Source organism: Tauraco erythrolophus, chromosome 2, assembly GCF_009769465.1.
Source record: "Tauraco erythrolophus isolate bTauEry1 chromosome 2, bTauEry1.pri, whole genome shotgun sequence".
NCBI classification, from domain to species: domain Eukaryota; kingdom Metazoa; phylum Chordata; class Aves; order Musophagiformes; family Musophagidae; genus Tauraco; species Tauraco erythrolophus.
In genome coordinates, this window is record NC_141466.1 from 107827006 (window position 1) to 107847331 (window position 20326).

A 20326-nucleotide genomic window follows, 5' to 3' on the forward strand; every position below is an offset into this window, starting at 1 on the left:
AGCATGATCTGTTTTAAAGCAGCACGTAAATGACAAGTGCCATATTTGTAGTAACATTGACATCCAGTTTCTGTTTGCTTGGTATGACAGAAATGCTGGAGCTGGGATTCACAAAAGAGAAGTTGGGCTCAGCAGAGCTCTGTCTGCGCTGCTGGAATTTTGCTTCTAACAGGAAATTTTCTGAGAGTTTGTCTGGTGCATTCTAGAAGCCCTAGTGCTCAATGCTCAAAAAAGCGCTGTTTTTGGTGCCAAATGAACTGTCCTCTGGTTTAAACGTAGGTAACCCTGCCTGCTTCCAAAAAGTTGGGCAAACAGTGTGGTAGTGTTCACAACTAATCATAACCCAAGTCTCTAGCTGTAAAAATTTGCTGAGAACTTTAAAACCATTTTAAGAATGATCAATAAATACAAAGATGACTGCCTAAATTTGCCTAGAGCATGAAAAATATGTCTAAGATTTGAACTGCCACATTAATTTCAGAGGATTCTCATTCAGCTGTTCATGCTCTGGGTGTCACTGTGCTTTTACTGCTTAGCAAAATCCAGAAGAGAGTTGATAGCATATTTCAGAAGTTTGTCTTCTGGATTAAGCATATGGGAGTGGGGAATGTTAAAGCCTACTGCAGGGCTTGGGGAGATAAACAAGTTGTTTAAGTCTCTTAACTGCCAGCATTTTTTCTCTTCCTGAAAAGAATTCCCTGTTCTTGAAAGGCTGAGATGGTGCAAGTTAGAGCCAATGTGGGCTGTGCTCAACTGAAAACTGGAAATCCCTCCCTTAGCTTGCTAATGTTTTCTGGTTGTGCTATGCTAATGGAGAGTGTGTCCCTTTTTCTAAGATTGCCTTTCCTTAACACACTGTAGAGATGCACATGCTGGCTTGGATACCAGCTATAGAGTAATTAGTGGCACGTCACTTGAACTAAATAGTGTAGCTGTAAGGTAGGGTCAGTCAGCCCAAATAAATACTGTGCTATGGCTTCTTGCCTGCTTCTGGAGGCTGAGCTAGCTTAAGCATTCTGCTTATAATCATCTTTTAGATACTTATGTATTTCTGAGTTATGTTTGGGTCCTTGTGACTTCTAAGAAGTTCTTGTCCAACCTTTCAGATTTTCCTTGAAACTGTTTTACACTGATGTATAAATATACAATATTATACAAACACTTAAGGGGAAAAAAAACCCTCCCAAATAACTACTTGATTTCCTCTGCTGTCTCTCTGGTACAGAACTTGCTTTGCAAAAACTCTTCTTGAACGAGAAAACACAAGCAGTTCTTGTTATAGTGGTTGGTTTGTTTATTTTTTTGTTTGAGGTTGTATGACTTGCCACTGGGATCTCTCAATGTCAATAACTAAGCATTTAGTTATAGAATATGTTCTACATGTGCAGTGAGTTTTGCAATTTATTTTGTAGTACCTTCTGTGATGTTAATGAACTAATGCACCCACAATACTTTGTTCTGTGAAGCAAAGGTATAGAGCTGTTTAATTACAGAGGGTAGTTGTCATAAACACCGGTAACTGGTTTTAAAGGGGCACTATTTCTGTGAAATTTTAACATTCCAGATTTTGACAATGCACCCAATTTAGTGTGCCTTATAAAAGAAACGGTGCTTCTAAAAATGCTTAACTTGAACACATCAATTCTTTATTCACAAGGGCCTCATTTTTAGAAGAAGAAAAACACTTCTTTTATGTGAGATAAAATATTGAAGAGAAAAAAATAATGCTGCAAAGTAGAAAAATTCTTTGATAGTCTTCCTCTGAATTGGCTGGAGTGCTTTTAGGTGGTACTTTCAACAACTATGAGCACAGGATTTCTAGATTTCAAATGTGACTTTTATGGAGTTATCTTTTTCTAAAAACCTATGTCTTACAGCTCATATTTCCTTATGTTTGAAATCAAATTTTGGGCGGGGGACGAGTCTGGAGACAAAAGGAAACATCTGTCTTTTAGGCCTCTAGATGGCAGTGGCAATACTTGGCTCTGAGTCCTCTCCCTGCCTCTCCTCAGAGCATCCTGCCTGCGTCTAATTTTTCCCAGTCTGATAATCGTAGTTAACTGTGACTAGTTCACTCTGTGTGTTTTTGGGAGCAAGGCCTCCACGTGGGCACTGCTCCTGCAAGCTGTTTTGCTGAGAAGTATCAAACCCGTTCCTTAACAGGTGCTGGTGTTTGCTTATAAGGGTGGGTTGTGTTTTCTCACTTTTATCTCTTCTTTTCAGACAAAGTTCGCTCTGCAGAAGGTGTGCCAATTAATGATAGAAGTTGCAAATTAATGCTAGTGGAAATGGTTTTTTTGTACCAAAATAAGTGCTAAGTGTCTCGAATAAGCACTCAGTATCTTGCTTGTTAAAACAGTTTGGCAGTTCGTTCTTTCACAGGAGTCTGCTCTTCAAGAGGCCAGGTTACTCAGGCTTTCCACCAGCTTTCAGAGGCTGTGTTTACTCCTCATATAGCCAGTGAAATTGTACAAGGCAGACACACATGCAGGAATTTATGCTCAATTTCAGCATCATGATACTCACCAAATATTACTGACAAACAGTCCACTGTCTTCCTCGCTGGGTACATGGGGTAATGTTCAAACGTGCACCTTCCTCTCCAAAAGTCTTTCTATACCAATTGCCAAATTCTTTAGAGAAATCCCCCAGGAAGCTATTTTTCTTTCTTCCCACTCCCCCTTCTGTTTTACCACATTAACATTGTTTTCCAGAAATAAGCATATGGAGTTCAGACTCTGCCTGCGCCTCGGGCTGATTGGAAGCCCCATGGCGGTGGCTATGTCGTGCCAGACCTGGGCTCTAAACTTGCCCTTAAGCAAAGTTTATTAGTTCAGGCTCTGTGCTGTGCTAGCTGTGTTCGTACAGCTGCTGGTCAAGTGGGCTTCAAGAGAAGAACAAACAAGGTTTTCTTCAGACTGTAGGGAGGGGAACTTGAAGCTGTCTGAGATCTGCTGTGTGGATGTGCTCTAATTCACCTAGCGTGGGTGGCCAGCACACCCTTCCCACAAACCCCCAACTTTTCCATTCATTATCTGCACCCTTTGTCCATCCGTCAGCTCTGCTTCCACCTATACGTTACCTAGATAGCAACTTCTCTTCACTGAACAAAATAACTTGACTCCTCTAAATGTTATTTCATAAAATCTCAGTCTTCACGCGAATTTGACATTGCTGTCCCTAAATTGGGCGGGTGAACGGTCCAATATTAATACACTAATGAATCTTCTGTCTTCCTGCAACTGTTCTGTTGTGAGGTTGCCTTCTTTCTTGCAGGACTTGGGGCTACACTGGAAGTTTTCTTCTCTGCAGGGACACTTTGCTTTATGTCCCTCCCTTGAAAAGATCAGGAGCGTTGCCTGCTGTGCACCCTGTCCCCTCCTCTCCAGTAGCCTTTTGTCACTAAGTATCAGCTATCCCTTGCTTTTCGGACAAAGAGAGTGGCTGGTGATCTGTCCTCCTTCCTGTCTTTCTCCTCTAACTCACATTAAAGGAACTGTTAGCTTTCAGAAGATCAGTGTTTCTATAATGGCTTCTTACTCCTTTTCCATAAATTGTAAACTCCCTCTAACTCTAGAGTTGCAAAATTGAAAAGAAAGTTTGAGTTAGTTGCCTTTGAGTCAGCTCCTTGCTACCGCCACATACTTTTTGAAGATAAGTCAGAACACTTTAGCTGGTAATGTGGATAAACTCCTGACTGTTGATAATACAAAAGACGACAGTCACTGGGTTTTAGCTCAGAATTTACTTTCTCTGTGTGTTCAAACAGCTACGTGTCTTGACCTTGTTGCCTGTTTTATTGCCTCAGTGGGTACATGTGCCAAGGTGATAAAACAAACTGCTACTTGATATCCAGGTGGCACTGCCAAATTCATGGCTTGCTCCATATGTCTCATGCAGGGTACTATTCTGGAATGACATTTTGAGACTGAAAGCTGCCTTTTTTTTTTTTCTTCTTCTTCTTGGTGTGTAGGTTCCAACTTTGAAGGCTCTCCTGTTTTAAGTCTCCTTAGCTGTAAATCATCAGAGCAGTGAGGGATAGGGATTAAAGTGCTGCTGCTATTGAAAATAGGTGAGTTGGAGTGCTGAGGTTTGAATTAGCCCCCCCTAAGCCAGCACCTGTGTTTTGTTTTTTAACCTCAGAGACAATGACAAATGGCAAATCTAATACCACTGTCACAATTTTAATGGTATATTACCAAAAGGATATCTCTGGTAGCTGGTCAAAAAGCAGTTTCATATTATGTACTTTTACCTGTAGTAGGGTCACGCCCTTTCGTTTTGATGGCAAGTGAACATCTAACCTGTTGTACAAAAGGATGTCAGAAACATTTTTGTCATTCTTGTCCTTTTCAGTTCGAAAGGATTTAAGTGGGCTTGATGATGTGACACTTACAAGCCAATCAGAATGTGGAGGTGAGATCTGGAAGTTGTTTTCATTACATTTGTGGAATTAAAATTATTAGAAAGTTATAATTATGAGTCAACACTTTTGGTGGATGATAATCCTTACAGAATGAAATGGTGTAGATGTAAAATGTTTTTGTTGCTATTTATTTCTATATAACCTTGCTAAGTTGCTATGATTTAGTTACCGAAGGTCAGCTTGCAGTAAGTATATGTGCTTTTAGCTTATAGCAAATGTAAAATGAAATGTGTTAACTCAAATTCAGTGAATGAGATGTAAGCTAATTGATTTTACCATGTGTTAGCAAAGAAAGAAGAGTATATGTGGTAGATGTGAGTTAGAGTGCTGCATGATGTGTAAGCCGACAGTAACTCTGTGTTACTTCAAACCCCTAATTTACTGGTTTTGGGATGCTTCATCTTACTAATGTAAAACAATATGCTGGCATTTCTTGCAACAGTAATCTGGCTCCTGATGATTGACTTTTTTAATAGCTCTCACACAGAGTAATTTTCCTGGACCCCAATGGTATACAGGCTTTGAAAGTTTAAGCTGGGTATTAGATATTGGTCTCTTCATTCCCAGTATTAAAATGAAGACCAGTTGCTCTGTGGAGTTTGTAGCTGACTTTAAAAACCATGTTTCCATGGGTAATAATTTTTAAGACAACTTTGCATGCAGGGATTTTCTGTGCACAAAATGTCAGGAAACTGGATAAGTGAGAAGAAAGCTAAAATCTTTGGGTGGGGTAGAGAATTTTGGAGATTCCTAGGGTATATGAGAAATCTAGAGTAATAGATACCTTTCTGACTGTACTTTCAGGCTTCTCCAGTGACAGTGACCTGATCTCTCTGACAGTCGATGTAGACTCCCTTGCTGAGTTAGATGATGGAATGGCATCCAACCAGAGTTCTCCCAGTAGAGCTGTTGGGCCTTGCCTTGCTTCTGAATCCCCAGTACAAAACACAGTGGCACCTGAGCAGGAGTGGAGCAAACGCGAAGGAGAAAGGGAAAGCCATAGTCTGTTTACTGGAAGTTTAAAACCCAAGCCTGGCAAACAAGATTACTTGGAGAAAGCAGGAGAGTTGATAAAACTGGCCTTGAAGAAGGAGGAGGAAGAAGATTATGAAACTGCCTTCAGCTTTTATAGAAAGGGGGTTGATCTGCTTCTGGAAGGTGTTCAAGGTATGGATCTTCCCATTATATTTCCCTTAGCTTTGGTTATGGGTGTTTGTTTATGACGTTTCCTTAACATCAGTTTACTGTGTTACAAAGAGGTGATATGAAATGCAGAATGATGTGTGCCTGGCTTTCGTGTGCTTGATTGCTGTGCTTATCAGAGAGAGAGAAATCTTTCTCTCTAAGACTGAATGATAATTCAGGGTCTCATCTTGCAAGTGCCAAATATCACCTCTTTTAAAATTGCGGCACAACCTCCGACTTGCAGGTAAGTAGTGAAGTGCTCCGCTTTTGCCTCCTTCCTCTTTATTACCTAGGCATTAATTAATATGTGCCACTTGCAGCACTGTTGAAACATTATTTAATTTACATGGTTAAGTGAGGATTAATTATCCCCATTTTACGCATGGGGAGAGGCAGACTCAGGTTAACTTCCCAGTCACAACAGGATTAGAACTATTCTTGGCTCACAGCCTCTTGCTTCTTTCACTGAACTGTTCTCCTTTTCTAGCTAAAGGATGCATACAAACTTACATGCCTGCACTGCTGGAGGAGAAGAGGATTGTTGATGTGTTTCTGTTGTTTTTTTTCAAAAGACTTTAGTGTGTCAATATATGTCTGCAAAAAGCTGTTGTTAACTGACCAGATGCAACTACATGCAAATTTCTGTGGACTCTCTGTGCACCTTGTCAGTCAGGGAAAAATTTTTTCCCCTTCCATCTCTAGTTCTTGAGAATCTAGAGTGATAACCTCATATATTTACATTTTATCCAACAATGGCTTAAAACAGGAAAAGACTTGTTCTTTCCTGGAGTGAATTCAGGGTCTGTGTATTGTGCTTCTGTCCCACACAGATCAAATGAGTGAGATTAGAATTGTGGCTTTGTTTGACGGGATACTGCACAGATGCGTTATGCTGCTCCAGAGCTGAACTTAAATGCTAATTTATCAAAGCTCCTACAAGCAGAAGCCTTTGCTGCATCTCAGTAGGAATCACAGCAGTGGTCCAGACCTTCTTGAACAGTTCTAGGAATGAAAGTTACCTGCTGACCAGCTTTAGTGGGGCCTGGCAGAAAATAACAGATGGATTACTGATGACAACTAGAGGTGTGGGACAAGATGCGTGCGTAGCCTTTGCTTAAAGTGTCTTTTTACTTTTTGGCAAAAGTAAATCTACCTCTTTCTTTTTGAGTCCCGGTGATGTCAGTAGGGTTACTGCTTTGCTGCTTGTTACGGCTTTTCAGTAGCATCCTATCTTCAAAATGCTTTTCATTCTTGATATCGAATATGCTGGCAATCCTTCTGTTGGACAGCCCAGCTATTCTTTCTTTACTAATAACACTTCTTCATAGACCTGTGTGCCATACAGTTATGGTTTTCTGGAGAGTATCCTGTTTCGTCATAACCACTGGAGTCTTCTCGCCGTGGTGCAAGGCTGCCACGATGCAGTTTCAAACTGACAGTTCAAGTTTCAGCTTCAAAAAGCTTTTTTAAACAGTTGCAAACTGTTAGGACGTGAGCGCAAGCGAGGCTATCGCACATCAGTTGAGCTGTGGTAACTGTGCATTCATTCTTGACTTGTGGCAGTGATTAAACATGTTGGCTTTGAATCCACAGTAATCCTTACGGTTATATGTTTACCTTGAAGTTGTGAAAGGCCATTCTTGAATGTGTTGTAGGTGACTTGCTCTACTGATGTGTAATAACTCAGTAAACTAGAGCTTTTTACATACATTTGCTAACTTTTCCTTTAAGGACTTTTGCTTTTTTGCTGTTAGCTAGCTACTCATCCAGCTACCTCAGACGAGTACTAATCCTTTACTTTTGCTCACTGGTACCCATGCTTTTCAGGCTAGGGAAAAATTCAAGGAGTCTTAGAGAAAAAGTGTGATATTCTATCCTGTTTTCCTGATGCCACTCAGATAGGACAGTGGGGGTTATTAGTAAATTTATAGTAGTGGTACCTTGTGTGTGTGTGGGTAGAGATGTTCCTGACGGATGAAGAGGTGTGTAGCCAGCACCTCCAATTTTTTCTATGCCATCCCTGACATTGCATCTGTACAGCACAGGGAAGCGAATTACAGGAGTGAGTTGCCTTTTAACTGGCATCTTATCTCGTGGGAACATAAATGTACACTGGCTAGTTCTCAGCAGTCAGCTCTTCTTTCTCCTTTCTTTGTGTTACCCTGCACGGCTGTGAAGTTGGAAAGGAAATGAATGTTTGTCCTCTACTGGGCACTTACACCAGATTTGGCTAGATCCAGCTCATCTTGTGTTCTTTCTCTTTGGAGCTTCTGCAAGCTGGCAAGGAGACACTGATGTCCTTCTCTATAATGATAGGCCTGACTCACATGCCTTCCTAAAAATATAGACCTTCTCAGGATCTATGAAGGCAGTAACAAAAAAAAATAGCAAAACCAAACCCAGCAAAAAACCACTAATAATTATCTTTATCATGCTTTTTAATCTAACTGCTTTGAGGATATGTTTAGTGCTGGGCTGTGAACATTCCCTGTACATTGCAATAAAAAACCCCACCCTTAACTTAATCACGTCAGCTATTTAAACACCCGTGGTTAGGAATTCACATGGATAATAACATGCTCCTTTCAAACACAGGGATGGTGCAATTGTTACAAAACGCCTATGATCCTCTGCCATTGATTATTTTTAGACTATTTTATGTAAATTAGCCTCTGTAATATCTGAAAGTGAAACACAGCGTTCATATGTGCTTACACACACATATAAAGTGACATTGCTTTTCAGTGTACAGCCATTGCAGAACGGGTGGCCTCTTCAGAATGGACTGGAAGTGGCTTTTGCACGTTAAGTAGTAATACGTATTTTTGCCACGAGGTGGCACCAAGGAAATAGAAATTGACACCTAGGAATTGCAGTCGGGAGATGTAACCGGTGTACGGGGGGGGAAAGAAACATCATCCATCCTCTGTGTTTGAAACTTCTCTCAGAATTACTCAGAAATGTAGTGTCTCTATAAGTTGGTTAGATGTATCCGAAAGATAGAGGGGTGTCTGCTGCCAGCTGCTCCTTTAAGCTTGGTACAAGAAGATCTGCTTACTTGAGGCTGCCTTGTCACAATCGTGTACAAGTAAGTTTATTACTGCAAGTTTAGAGACTTGTGTTGTTTAGCTTCAAGTAGCTTCTATAAAGACAGTTGGAGCACATGTGAGCCTGTTATGTTCCTGACAACTTTCCAGACCTCTGAGCCGATGGCAATAATGCTAATGCTAGATGAGGCAGGCGTTGCATATGCTTACACCAAAGAAATGTGCATCTTGACTTCATTTTCAGCTGTGTGTGCACGCTCTCCCAAGTATAGTCGTGTTAATTATACTGTGCAAGGTGCACATGTATTTTCCTCTGCTGGTCTCTTGCAGAGTTTTAGTACTAAATCTTTTAATGTCCTATTCACAGTCCTGCCAAAAAAACTGATTTGCATGTCACTTGGGGAACGAACGCTGTCTGTGCTCTGAGAGGCTGGTGTATACCTTGGACTCTGGGTATTTGCTCTTTATACATCTTGGGCCTAATTCTGCTCTGTATATGTATTTAATATTAAAAATGCTTGTCAGAGGGAAGGAGAATTCATTTTTGGACTGGCAGCAGAGCCCTTGGACTGTCCGTTGGACTACCTGTACCTCTCGTACGTCCCCACTTCATTTACTCCGGAGCACCCTCCCGTGCAGTGAGAGGGAATGGCTGCCATCGTTTCTTTTTTCCTCTGAATATGTATTGATTCTCCTGCCCCTCTTGCTTTTTCTGGGTCGTGTTGTGTAGAGGATTTTGGAGCTTTTGGAAAGCAACTCTTTAAGAATTGTATAGGATGGTTAAACAATTCTCCAGAAGCTGAAACCTTCTGGAATTCAAATCTTCTGCCTTTTTAAGCATACTAGAAGATAATATATTAATTGATAGAAAGTTTGACTCACAATTATAACTGTTCCTTTGTTTTGTTAGCATGTCAGAGCACTTTGAGGTCAATGCATTGCTTCAGGCCTAGTGATGGAAAAAATGCACTAATCGATAGCAAGCCACCAACTTCTAGGCTGGAAGTTAACTGTTTTATGTGAATAGTGCTTTCCCTGACTTTGGTTTCAAATGTAGTTTATGTTAGGAAAAAGTAGATCAGAAGGCTAAAATGATGGAAAGAGTATTTTGTAATAAAGGAGGGAGTCCTGTGTGTATAAACTACTCCTCTTTTTCCAACTCTTCTCACGTTATACCCATTATGAATCTGGACAGTCTGAGCTGTGTGATAAACACAGTTAACACTATTGCTTTTTGCTGGGTTTCAATAACTTCAGGCACATGACGAAGCAAGAATGCTTCACAATATGGTCAGCCTAATTTGTGTATGGAAGTACAGGATCTGTTCCATGTGGTTTAGAAAGCAAATGTGTTTGTTCATTGCTGGTCTGTTACATGCAAGGCTCCATGTTACACGATAACATTTTACTCCGTCAGAGATTTGGGGTGTTTGTTGTCCTCTGTGTAGCAACTGTGGCTGGGCACAATGAATATTTAATTGTTTTAGGGGGCTGGTTCGGTGTGGCAGCAGGGACCATGTTGCATGAAGTGTGTGGTGCCTCATAAGTCACGGCAGCCAGAAGCTCTTTTCCAGGTATCTGTGTTTTGTGTTAGGTATCTACAACTTCTAGATAAGCTGCTGGTGTCTTTGGAAACAGGCTGCGAATGTCAGTTTTGCACTGCTCTGTGCTATTTTAATGTTTGCCCAGTAAACAGAGCTGCAACAAAAATTACACAAATTACTGGAACCTTGCTAAAATGACTTTGACTTTTCACCTAGAAATGCATATGCAAGGAAATGCTGGGAATACTTTGGACAACTAGATTATATTTTTGAATATACTGAAAACAAACCAACTTGTGTCTAATTACTGGGATTATGATGGGCTATGATTTGAACTTGTGATGGAGCCAGGGATGCAAACAGGAGCATGCTTGACGGAATGCCAAGAAGACGGTGCTTTATGAGAAGGGGAACAGCCATGGCTGTTCCACGAGTGCGTTTCTGGCTTCCAGAGTGAAAAGCACCTTTGCTTGTTTGTTTGAATGGCACTTATGAAGACAACTTCTGTTACAACGCAAGTAGCTATTTTAAATTCCTTTCACTCAAGTCCTCTGAGTGGTGTTTCTCATTGAGAGTAGCAGTTTCTGAGCTACCCAGCAGCTGTGCCTGATGGAAGCAAGGTCTTTGAGGAAAAAACTGACCTGTTTTCTGAGAAGGTGCATTAGGGTGTGAGCTGATGTCTGCAGGGAAACCCTTGGGAGTTGTGCTGGACCCCACAGGGGAAGGTTAATGAGAGGGTGACTGACGGATCTGTAATTCTCCCCTATCTGATCTCAGACCTCTGTGCTCCTATGGTGTATCGTCATTCACCTTATTCACTGTTGTATCTTTACGCTGCCACTGAGGCTGGAACTAGTCAAGACAAAAACTTCCTACCTCAATTCCTTCCAAAGGAGCTGAAAATGGTCTGTGTCCTGCTGTTGGACTGTGAGGATGCTGTAGGACCATTTGAGTTGGGCTTCCTAAGCAACCCTACAAAGTGCTCCCTCTTTTCTAGTGCTTCAAAGAGTCTTGACATCACAGCTGCTGTTTCATAACGTTAGATGTTTGTGAGAGGACTTGTCTATTGACAAGTAGCTAGATTAAGAAGCAATGTTGGAAATACTGTGGTTTGCTTAAAAAAATCTGTCACTGCTGGATGGGCCACCCTGGGTGAAGTCATTCCATGTGCAAAAGTATTGGGTTTAGACACCTCATCGTGGCAAAACAGTGAAATATGGTGTCTGCCAGTAAAGTATGGTGAAGTTAATTAATGTATAAATACAGCCAGACTCAGCTATGTAAAGGAATAATCAAGACAAAGTTCCACTTAAACTGCAAGACTTCTCTGCACCAAGAGGCTGACACAGGTCTGGGGTTTAGCAGCTGCTGCACAGCTGAGAGCCTTACTGTACATGTAAAGGTGAATTGTGGCAATACCTGTAAGCCAGCATGTAGGGAATGATGCAGAGACGACTTTGAATACGGTTGCTCAGCGTGTGGCTGCTCGAGAATGTATGTGATGATAGGCCTTAAAAACCTGTTTGGTTGGTGTTTTTTTTTTTTGTTTGTTTGTCTGTTTTCCCGCCCCCTCCCTCTTCTGGGGGACACAGCTAACTGCATTGGCTTGGTGTTGATCTGACCTTTCCAAGATTTTCCAGTCTGTCCTCATAGCAGCTCCTTGCCAGGTTGCTGCTTGTGCCCAGCCTCTTTGACAGACATCTCTTCCTGCCTGCACAGCCTTTTATCTTGGCTGTTGTTAGCCAGCACTTAGCTGCAGCTAAGTGCATTAATCTTTTTTTTTGACTGTTGCTATGTGGGGTTTCTACCTCCCATCAGAAGACCTAGTAGGGTGGCCACACTTCTTCCAGTGTGTAGTGTAGACAGAAGAGACTGATCTGGGTTACAGTGCTGCCTCTGTCCTTAGGTGAGAAAATTGAAGTCTCTGGCTGCGGAATTAAATGCCTCGGGCAGTGTAGGTGAATTGAGGCAAATTACTAGCTGGAATAGAAAAATTGCATAGATATGTTTAAGGGCATGATGCTGCGTGATAATCAGTGCTCTGATTTCTGCCCCCTCCCCAACAGTTCTTGCATATGCAACTTCTCTCTTTTCACATCTTCCTTTTCTCTTTTCCTGTCCTCTTTCCCTCTTTTCCCTTCCAGTATCTTAAAATAGCCTCTCTGGCTTCAGAGCTGTGTAGAGGGACTAGTAGAGGTTTGAGTCTCTACAGACACTACCACTGGCTCTTATGTTTTAGAGGTTTTAATGATTGCTCATGGAAAGATACCATTTCCCATAGTCCTAGATAAAACTACATATGAGTTATATTTAATACATAGATATGAGTACTATTAGACTGTTATGATTGATGAATCTCATAGTTGGTTTTTCATCTTTTTTCTTTTTTTTCTGGAAACTTACATTTCTTATGACCTTTTGTGTTGCTGACTGCTGCTTACTGGTTGCTCAAACACATTTCACCCACACCATTCTTCTATGTAAACTTAACTTTGACACATATGCCAATGTGTTTTGGTTTTTTTTTTTTCCCCAGAGAGGTATTTACTTGGACAGTTACACCACTGGTGTGTAACCTTAGGTTTGCTACAGGGTGCAGAATTGCTGATTTCACAGGAAGTGTAGATCTGTTAAGTGTCTCGAGCAAGCTGCAATGAAGATGATGTGTAAAATATAGACATAAGAGTTACAAGCACACTGGAAAGTTGGAGGAAGAACTCTTAGGTCCTCACTCACTGTCACACGTTTGTGCTTCAGCATGTGAGGTTTCACTTTTAAGTGAGTTTTCTCCTTGGTTGCTAGACTACAGTACTGTCCTAAATCTTCCAAAAGCAAGAAAGAATAGTTCTGATAAATGTGATACATCTCAATAATTTTTGACTCTTTCAAAATGTTTGTTTTGTTGTTTTTTTTTTTTTAAAAAAAGGAAGAAAGATCAATTCAAACTGTTTTAGCATAATGGGCTTGACCTTGGTCTTACTTTTGGTCTTACTTTTTAATATTTACAGTCTTTTTTCAGTAGCGCAATTTGGCCTCCACCCCAAGTTAACTCACCATTAATATAATATATAGCATACCAGAGACAATGAGCTAGCGAGCTTATTTCAGAATTCCAAACTGCCACCTGCTGCGAAAATCTATAGCATCTTTCCTTGATACTGAAGAGTCCCTCTACCCCAGCATCTGCCATGTTTCACTTAAGTAATTGTTTGAAAATTAAAGGTTACCCACTCTCCTGTGAAAGTTGGTGGAGAGTTGTTCCAAAATCAGCAGCTCTTTCCCTTCCTGAAATAAATTTTGGGGTTATAAAACGGTGTCCAAAGTGGTCACAAACCTGTGCTGGATTATGAGTTGCATTGTCACTTACGGTGTGCTTGAGCTTTTGTTTGGCTAATATGGACAAAGGAGTCTGCTTCACATGATGTAAGAAGTGTTTGCCCTAAGAAGAACAGAGGTCCTCTTGAACCAATTAGGCAAAAATAACAGCTGGGCTACCCACTAATAAGGAAGGTGCTGCTAAACCTCTTTTCATTGTGAGAAGAAATAAATCTTTTAAGGCTTACTCCCTTGCATTTTTATAGAGAGCAATTCTTTGAAAAATTCAGCAATCCAGCTGGGTGATATGTGCAGGAAGACTGTGAAGAAGATAAAGAAACTTTTAAAAATAAAAAATGGTATTATAGCTGTTAGATTTGGCAATTATAAATGTTTCATTGAAGATTTCAGTATTTAGAGAAAGTTTTACTGTTTAAATTGTTAAGAACGTGGAGTTTGGGGTTAGCACAACAGGCAGTCTCCCACAAGTTCCTTGTAGCCTTTTCTGCAAGAGGACATTCCTTCCTGGAGCAAATCTCTTCTGATATCTTCTTAAATAAAGGCAGCCCACATATATTTTTAGTAACTCTGAGAGGAAACTAGGAAGATTTGGAATATGGAGGTTACAGAGGACTGGGACAGGTGATGCTAACTTTTTAGCCTTACCTTTTCTGTGGAAATATCCACATCCTGGTCAAGCAGCTTGTCTGGTAGGGAGTGCACTGGTGGTGTCCTGACAGATTGGCTCTTCCTCAGGAAAACCTGTAATGCCCAGTGAGGGTTGATTTGGAGGTGGTCAAACACGAAGGAAGGGAGGAATATCCTGGGTGGCTTCTATATACTGTGATTTACTGAGTATAGATATTGTATATGTTAGTGTCAAATGCTGACTAGAGCTATCCTGGTTTGTTACCATCCAGTAAGATACAGATCTTCAACACGACATCGTCCTGGATCTATGGAGGAGAATAGTTAAGGACCAGAGTAAGTTTACGAGCACTGCTATGCATCTGAGATGTGTTCTGTTAGTACCACAGTTTATTTCAGGGAAAATGACAGATTTTTTTCATGGTCTTTACCACCTAGATTTTTTTTTTTTAATTTGAGTTTATTGAGTATGACCCTCTTTCAGTAGCTTTTTGCTCTTAATCCCTGAACATGTCATTTTTGTACACAGTAGAATTACAGAAGATTCGATGCCTGAATAAACAGTTAACTGAGCTGAACACTTTACACTTGAACATTGAGTTAGCTAATCTTTCCAAGGTATGTACTCTTCTGAGGTGCTATGAGGTGTGAGTAGAAGACTCAAAATTCTGAGTGGAAGACAAACAAATATATTGCCATTTTCCCAGATGCTACTACTATACCTACTCTGTGGAAATGCTGCTTCTCTGTATTTTTCATTCAAATCAGTGGACTATGGAAAAACAAGGAGGCAAGTCACAGATGAACTCAATAACACAATTATACTGATATTTGTGTTTTTCCTCTATCAAACCCTCAAGATCATTTGAATGTTGCTAGGAACGTCTGTTTTTGTAAATATATTGTAGTTGAGCTGTCCTTAGAAATAAAAATTAAAGAACAAATTTAAAATCATTGGCTGCTGTCCTAACATCCTGGCTACTGTTACTTTGGTCAGTGGGTGGCCTGGTCAGCCTTTCCAAAGCCAATTTTCATTTTAAGATATTTTTATTTCTTTGAAATAGGCGAAGCCTTTGCAAAATGAGAGAGCAGCCTGGTTGTGCTTGTGTAAATGAAGGCTTATATGTGCAACAAAGTAGCTGTAGAGTTTTTATATTCTGTTTGCAGTAATAGTAAACAGAGCATCTAAAATAACCACTTGCACATTGCAACAAACACATCATCATTTGCTTAAAAAGAGTTATAATTACAGTTGACGAAGCATGGACACCATAAAAAATGCATTAGTTTGGCTTGACACATTAATTACCTGTTTTTGCAGATGTTTTTATATATTGTTGTGTGAACAGTTTACAAAATAATTACAGGAAAGTCATATGGAAAATAAACTAAGTGGGTGGTTTCTTGCCTTAATATTTTCATTCATGTGAATCTGTGTGAGGCACAGCTGCTCCATAGCAAATGCAGAGGGAGAGAGACAGGGAATCTTGAGGGGTTTTTATTCTAAGGTCTCTATGATCAGCCTCGCTACACTTTTATATCTTGCTTTTGCAGTGTAGTTTTTAAACATGTAAAATGACATTGCTGATTTAATCCCAGTGATCAGGAGGGGGAGAAGCTTTGATCCTGATCAGATGAAACGTAAATCTTCTAGTATCTAGGAAAATAAATGAAAAATCAATATTATTTTAAGCAGGATGATCTTTTATGAGCAGTTGTAAAGATTCATCAAAGGTTTTGACACAGTTTAAACATTTCCTGTTTGCTGCCATTTAAAGAAAAATGCCTTTCAAGTTATAAATTGTAATTAGAGAGAGATACCTCTTTAGATTATTGTGGGCTAACCACAGAATAGAAATAGGAGCTCAGTATGTTCACACAGTGTTTGAATCAAAAGGTCCTAACTAGGAATAACTTAGTGGATTCTTTTAAGAGTACACATTTTGTGTAACTAAAACCACTATCCCATGACAAAACACAATATCACCTTTAAAAGAAAACCAACATAAAGTCTGCATCGCAGCTTTAACATCTGTCAAATAGAAGGATTTGTTCTAGTACTGTGTTTTAGTGATCTATTAAGTTTTAAGTGAGGAGTTCTATGACCTGAAATTTGGCATAGATGCTAAAGATTATTTTTAGTTTAATGAGATCTTTATTATTCCTCGTACCCTGTGTTTAAGGCTTTTTAAGTAACATTTTCTTTTCTCTTTTTTTTTTTAAATTCATGTCCTGTGTTTCTTCATAGATTTTTGTGACATACTGACTGTTTAAATGGGAATTTGTATTGGAATGTAGATTTTTGTTTTCTTGGTTAAGCTAATGTAAAGAATAAAAAGCCAAAATCCTACTTCCCTAAATCCTATTCTCCAACATCCACCTGTTACAGTGTTCAGAGACTGAACTGTTAATGATCTTATTCATGAATAAGATGCAAGAACTTGTTGAGTAAATGTTGTTTTGTGAATCCACACCATCTTTTATGGCTGAAGATTTTAATGAGCGAACAGTTTGCAAATGTTATTTAACAAATTAGGAAGGAAAAGTAGAAGGAAAACTGAAATTAATGTCTTGTGAAAGTAGGGAGAACAAAGGCAGCTCTAAGGGGACATCCTAGCTTGTTTGCGTTAATTACTGTAAAATTACTGAAGCATTGAAAAAAGGCAATAAACATCCCAACTAAATACACATAACTAACAATTAAGCAGTAAGCTTGACTTTTATGATAGCCTTAGACACTAACCTAGCAGTTTTCTATCAGTCTGCTTGAAGAAAATGCTGGCTGAAGAGTTTATTGTTGCTGTGCTATGACTTGTTTTCCCGAAGTGACGACCACTTCATGTGTTGAAGAGAATGTGGGTGATCACCAGTGGATCGGCACAAGGAAGTTTTATGGTGCTGTAAGATTAAATGTAGAGATGAAAGCAAAGAGCGTCATGTGTTAAGAAATTGCAACACACATTTATAAAATCCTGTGTATCTATTCTTTTCTGATAAAGCCAAATCCAAGTTCAAACAATTGAATGGTGGTGTGTGTTTTTTTTCGTGGTGTTGGTTTTTTTTTTTTTCAATCCTAGATGGGAGGGTGGGAGTACAACTGTCAGTCTCATCTAGAGGAATTTCCCCAGATGAGCTCTACCAAGTAGAAGCACATATTAGAGGTGCTGGACCTGGTATAAAGTCCCTTCTGTCTTTAGAATGCAAGAAATTACTGCAGAACTGTTACATATCTGTAGTATTGTATGCTGAAAGTGCACTGAATTTCTGACTGTCCAGCTTCTTCTCAAACCAAGTGTAGTCCAAGGTTTTTGCAGAGCAGGGCTGTGTGTCTCTGCCCAAGGAGTGGCAATCGCTTTTCCCTCCTACTGTGAGGTGGATAATAAGATTTACAATAGATCACTTACAGCAGAGCTTGGAGTAGGCCATAAGTCTTTTCTACTTATTCTTCATGGAGTCTGTGTGATGGTTCTGTGTGTCTAGGTAGTTTGCAGTCATGATATGAAAGAGAAGAGGAGTCCTTATTTTAACAGGGTCAAAATGACTTGTAATAGACCATGGCAACATGAAGTGGGAAAAAGCCTCTGCCACCTTTACCCTCTGAGCCTAAGGATTGTTAAAAGCAAGAGCAATGATTCATTCCCTCTTGCATGAGGCGGGGGCAAAAAGGCAGCTCTGAAACCCTACAGCAGAAGAGCTTTCCACAAACTTTCTCAAGAGACCTTATACTTTTTTCATGATTATCTGCCATCTTGAAAATGTTTTGGGAAAATTGAGCAGTCAAAGCACCTGCTCCTTCTCCTTTATTAAGGAGTTGGTGTTCAGGCTAGCCAGATCTGGCCGACTGAAGGGTCAGAGAGATTTCTCCTGCCCTGAGCTGCTGGAGAGACATGGCTGCAGCTTACTCCTTCTTTGGGTCCTACCAGTAGTGAAGCTGTGTGCAAATTTCTGGGAGGGACATGTGCCCGCATGTGCTCTGTATGGACATGGCTGACCGCAAACAGATTGACACAGGCAGAAGGATATTGCCTTTAAAGACACCTACATAACCACATCCAGCGTGAACAGATCGACTGCTTTTGAACTATCGTTGGTTGGGGAAAGACCTGCTGTTCAGGTCTCTCTGTTAGCTGCCCCCCAGCTCGATGATCCAGCTCCCAGACATTTTGTCTGACTTGCCTACTTATCTGGCTTGAAGTTTGTTGACGTTTTATGCACAGAGAATAATGAGCACGCTCATGCAGAGAACAGTGAGAAGTAGAGTTTAATAAGAAGGTGAGGCAGATAGTGATGGTCAGGTACAGGGCTCAGTCAAACAAGTGTGTTGACCAGCAGCCTGCTTGCACGCAATCACTGGACCATGTAATTCCCACCTCTGTTTTCTCATGCTTGTGGCCCCACCTCCACTTTGACCCCTCCCTTTCCTCACCTTTAATCCTGCCCCTAAACATCTCACAATGTCTTACACATTGCCACAATCTGCCCTGAAAACCTCCCACAATGAGTTTTGCATGCAAGTGTTTACACAGTAAGTTCTCTCTCAGACATCCCATAATAAGTTTTCTCTTTTTTATGAGGCTCATTCTTGATAACCCACAATAATCCTCTTCTTTCTTGTTCTTATCAGTTACCAAGTTTCTGGTTGAACTTCTTCAAGGTTACACTGAGAGGTTCCTTTCATGGCCCATCGATCAGTGTCTTATGAGTTCTAGTCTTTGTTATTTTCCCTGTTTTTATCTGCTGTTTGTTTTTGTGTGTTTAATTTATTACCTCTCCCGTTCCTTGCCTCGTCTTTCATGTCGAGTAGCTGTTAGTCAGATATCCTTGCAACTCCTTGCCCTGTTTGACCATTGGTTTGTGAGAGGTGCTGGCTTGCACCTGTTGGTGCAGAAGCCCATCACAGCCAAGGCTGTGTTTCTGCAAGTCTTGGATGGCCTCAGTTAGGGCTGGAAGAGACTGTCAGGGCCATATGAAATCTCTGCTATTGTTCAGACTTCTGGAACAGTTCTAACTATTTTTCAGCGTAGTAATTTCAACTCTGTTTTAACTCTTGTGGCTCACAGTCGTCTTTATCTTTGCCTGGAGGTTGACTGATTGGTGGTGTTGTCACAAATTGAGTCTATTATAACAATATACTTCTCATGATGTGAATGCCTAAACATGAACTGTAAGTTTTAGGGTGAGTGCAGAATTTGCGTGGTATCACAGGATCCTCAACTCTTGCAAGAGTTTAGGTAGATTAGACATAACACAGTGATGGTTCAGCTGTCTGTGAAGTAATTGGTGAAAACGCTTCTCCTTTCTTCTGGTGTCACCCCAAGCTCACAGGCAAGGAGCAGCATTGGAAAGCTGTAAGCAAGAGTTCTTGGTGTCTTTCATGTTGCCTTCTGGCTATTAATAGCATTTCTAGCTTTGCTTTGTACTAAAAGCACGAGGAAAAAAACAAGTTCCTTTATTGTTTCATTGTAAATATCTTATTGTGTCTTCCCTAATTGGTTTTTTTTTGGAGCACAAGGTTCAGATCAGTGGTTTGTTTCAGTTCTTACTTACGTTACCATAGGAACATACACCAGATCACAGAAAAATGAGGTAAGACTTTTTATTTACCTTAGTCTATAGCAAGACCTGAATTGTTATTTTTGTAGGACTCTGAGATCATAGTACTTTTTATAAGATGCATATCTGTAGGTTTGATTATGAATAACTCAAAGGAAATCAAAAAGGCAGAATCAAAGCAGTCATGTGCTTTGATTACTTAGTATCTTTCTATAGAAAAAAAACACTTTCTTTTTCTCCATTTAGGTGAATCAAGTCCAACACGTCGGGAAGCGGTGAAACGGAAGACTTCAGAATACCTTATGCGTGCTGAACAAATTTCCAGTCTCTACCATAAATCCTCTGAAGATGCATCTGTTTCTATGGTAGGCTTTACTTTCTTTTTTTCTGAACCAAAATTTGGTATAATTAAATTGTCCTGTCTTTTAGCAAAGCATATTTGAGCTTGAAGTTCAAAAACTGTCTAGAATTTCTCTTTTAGGAGGCCTGAGGAGTATTTTGATGTTATGTTTCTGTTAAGTTGCCATTCTTTTCTGATTCTTGTTGGTTGCATTTCATAGCATTATGAAGAGTGCTTGATTTAATACAGGCCTGTTTTTTTGCATGCT

At 40.2% G+C, this 20326-nt stretch overlaps 1 protein-coding gene across 7 annotated transcripts in view; it reads left to right on the forward strand.

Annotated features, from left to right (window-relative positions):
- The window catches only part of RPS6KC1 (ribosomal protein S6 kinase C1), a 90021-nt gene that overhangs the window by 19910 nt on the left and 49785 nt on the right, over positions 1–20326 (forward strand). For 3 of the 7 annotated variants that reach the window (XM_086631717.1, XM_086631719.1, XM_086631718.1), the window contains 2 exons: positions 5231–5593; positions 19965–20083. In XM_086631717.1, coding sequence (XP_086487843.1) covers positions 5231–5593; positions 19965–20083 — 482 coding nt within the window. Of the gene's footprint in view, positions 1–4037; positions 4073–4356; positions 4417–5230; positions 5594–19964; positions 20084–20326 lie in introns of those variants that run through there. The other 4 variants (XM_086631722.1, XM_086631716.1, XM_086631721.1 and 1 more) reach the window with 4 other exon arrangements.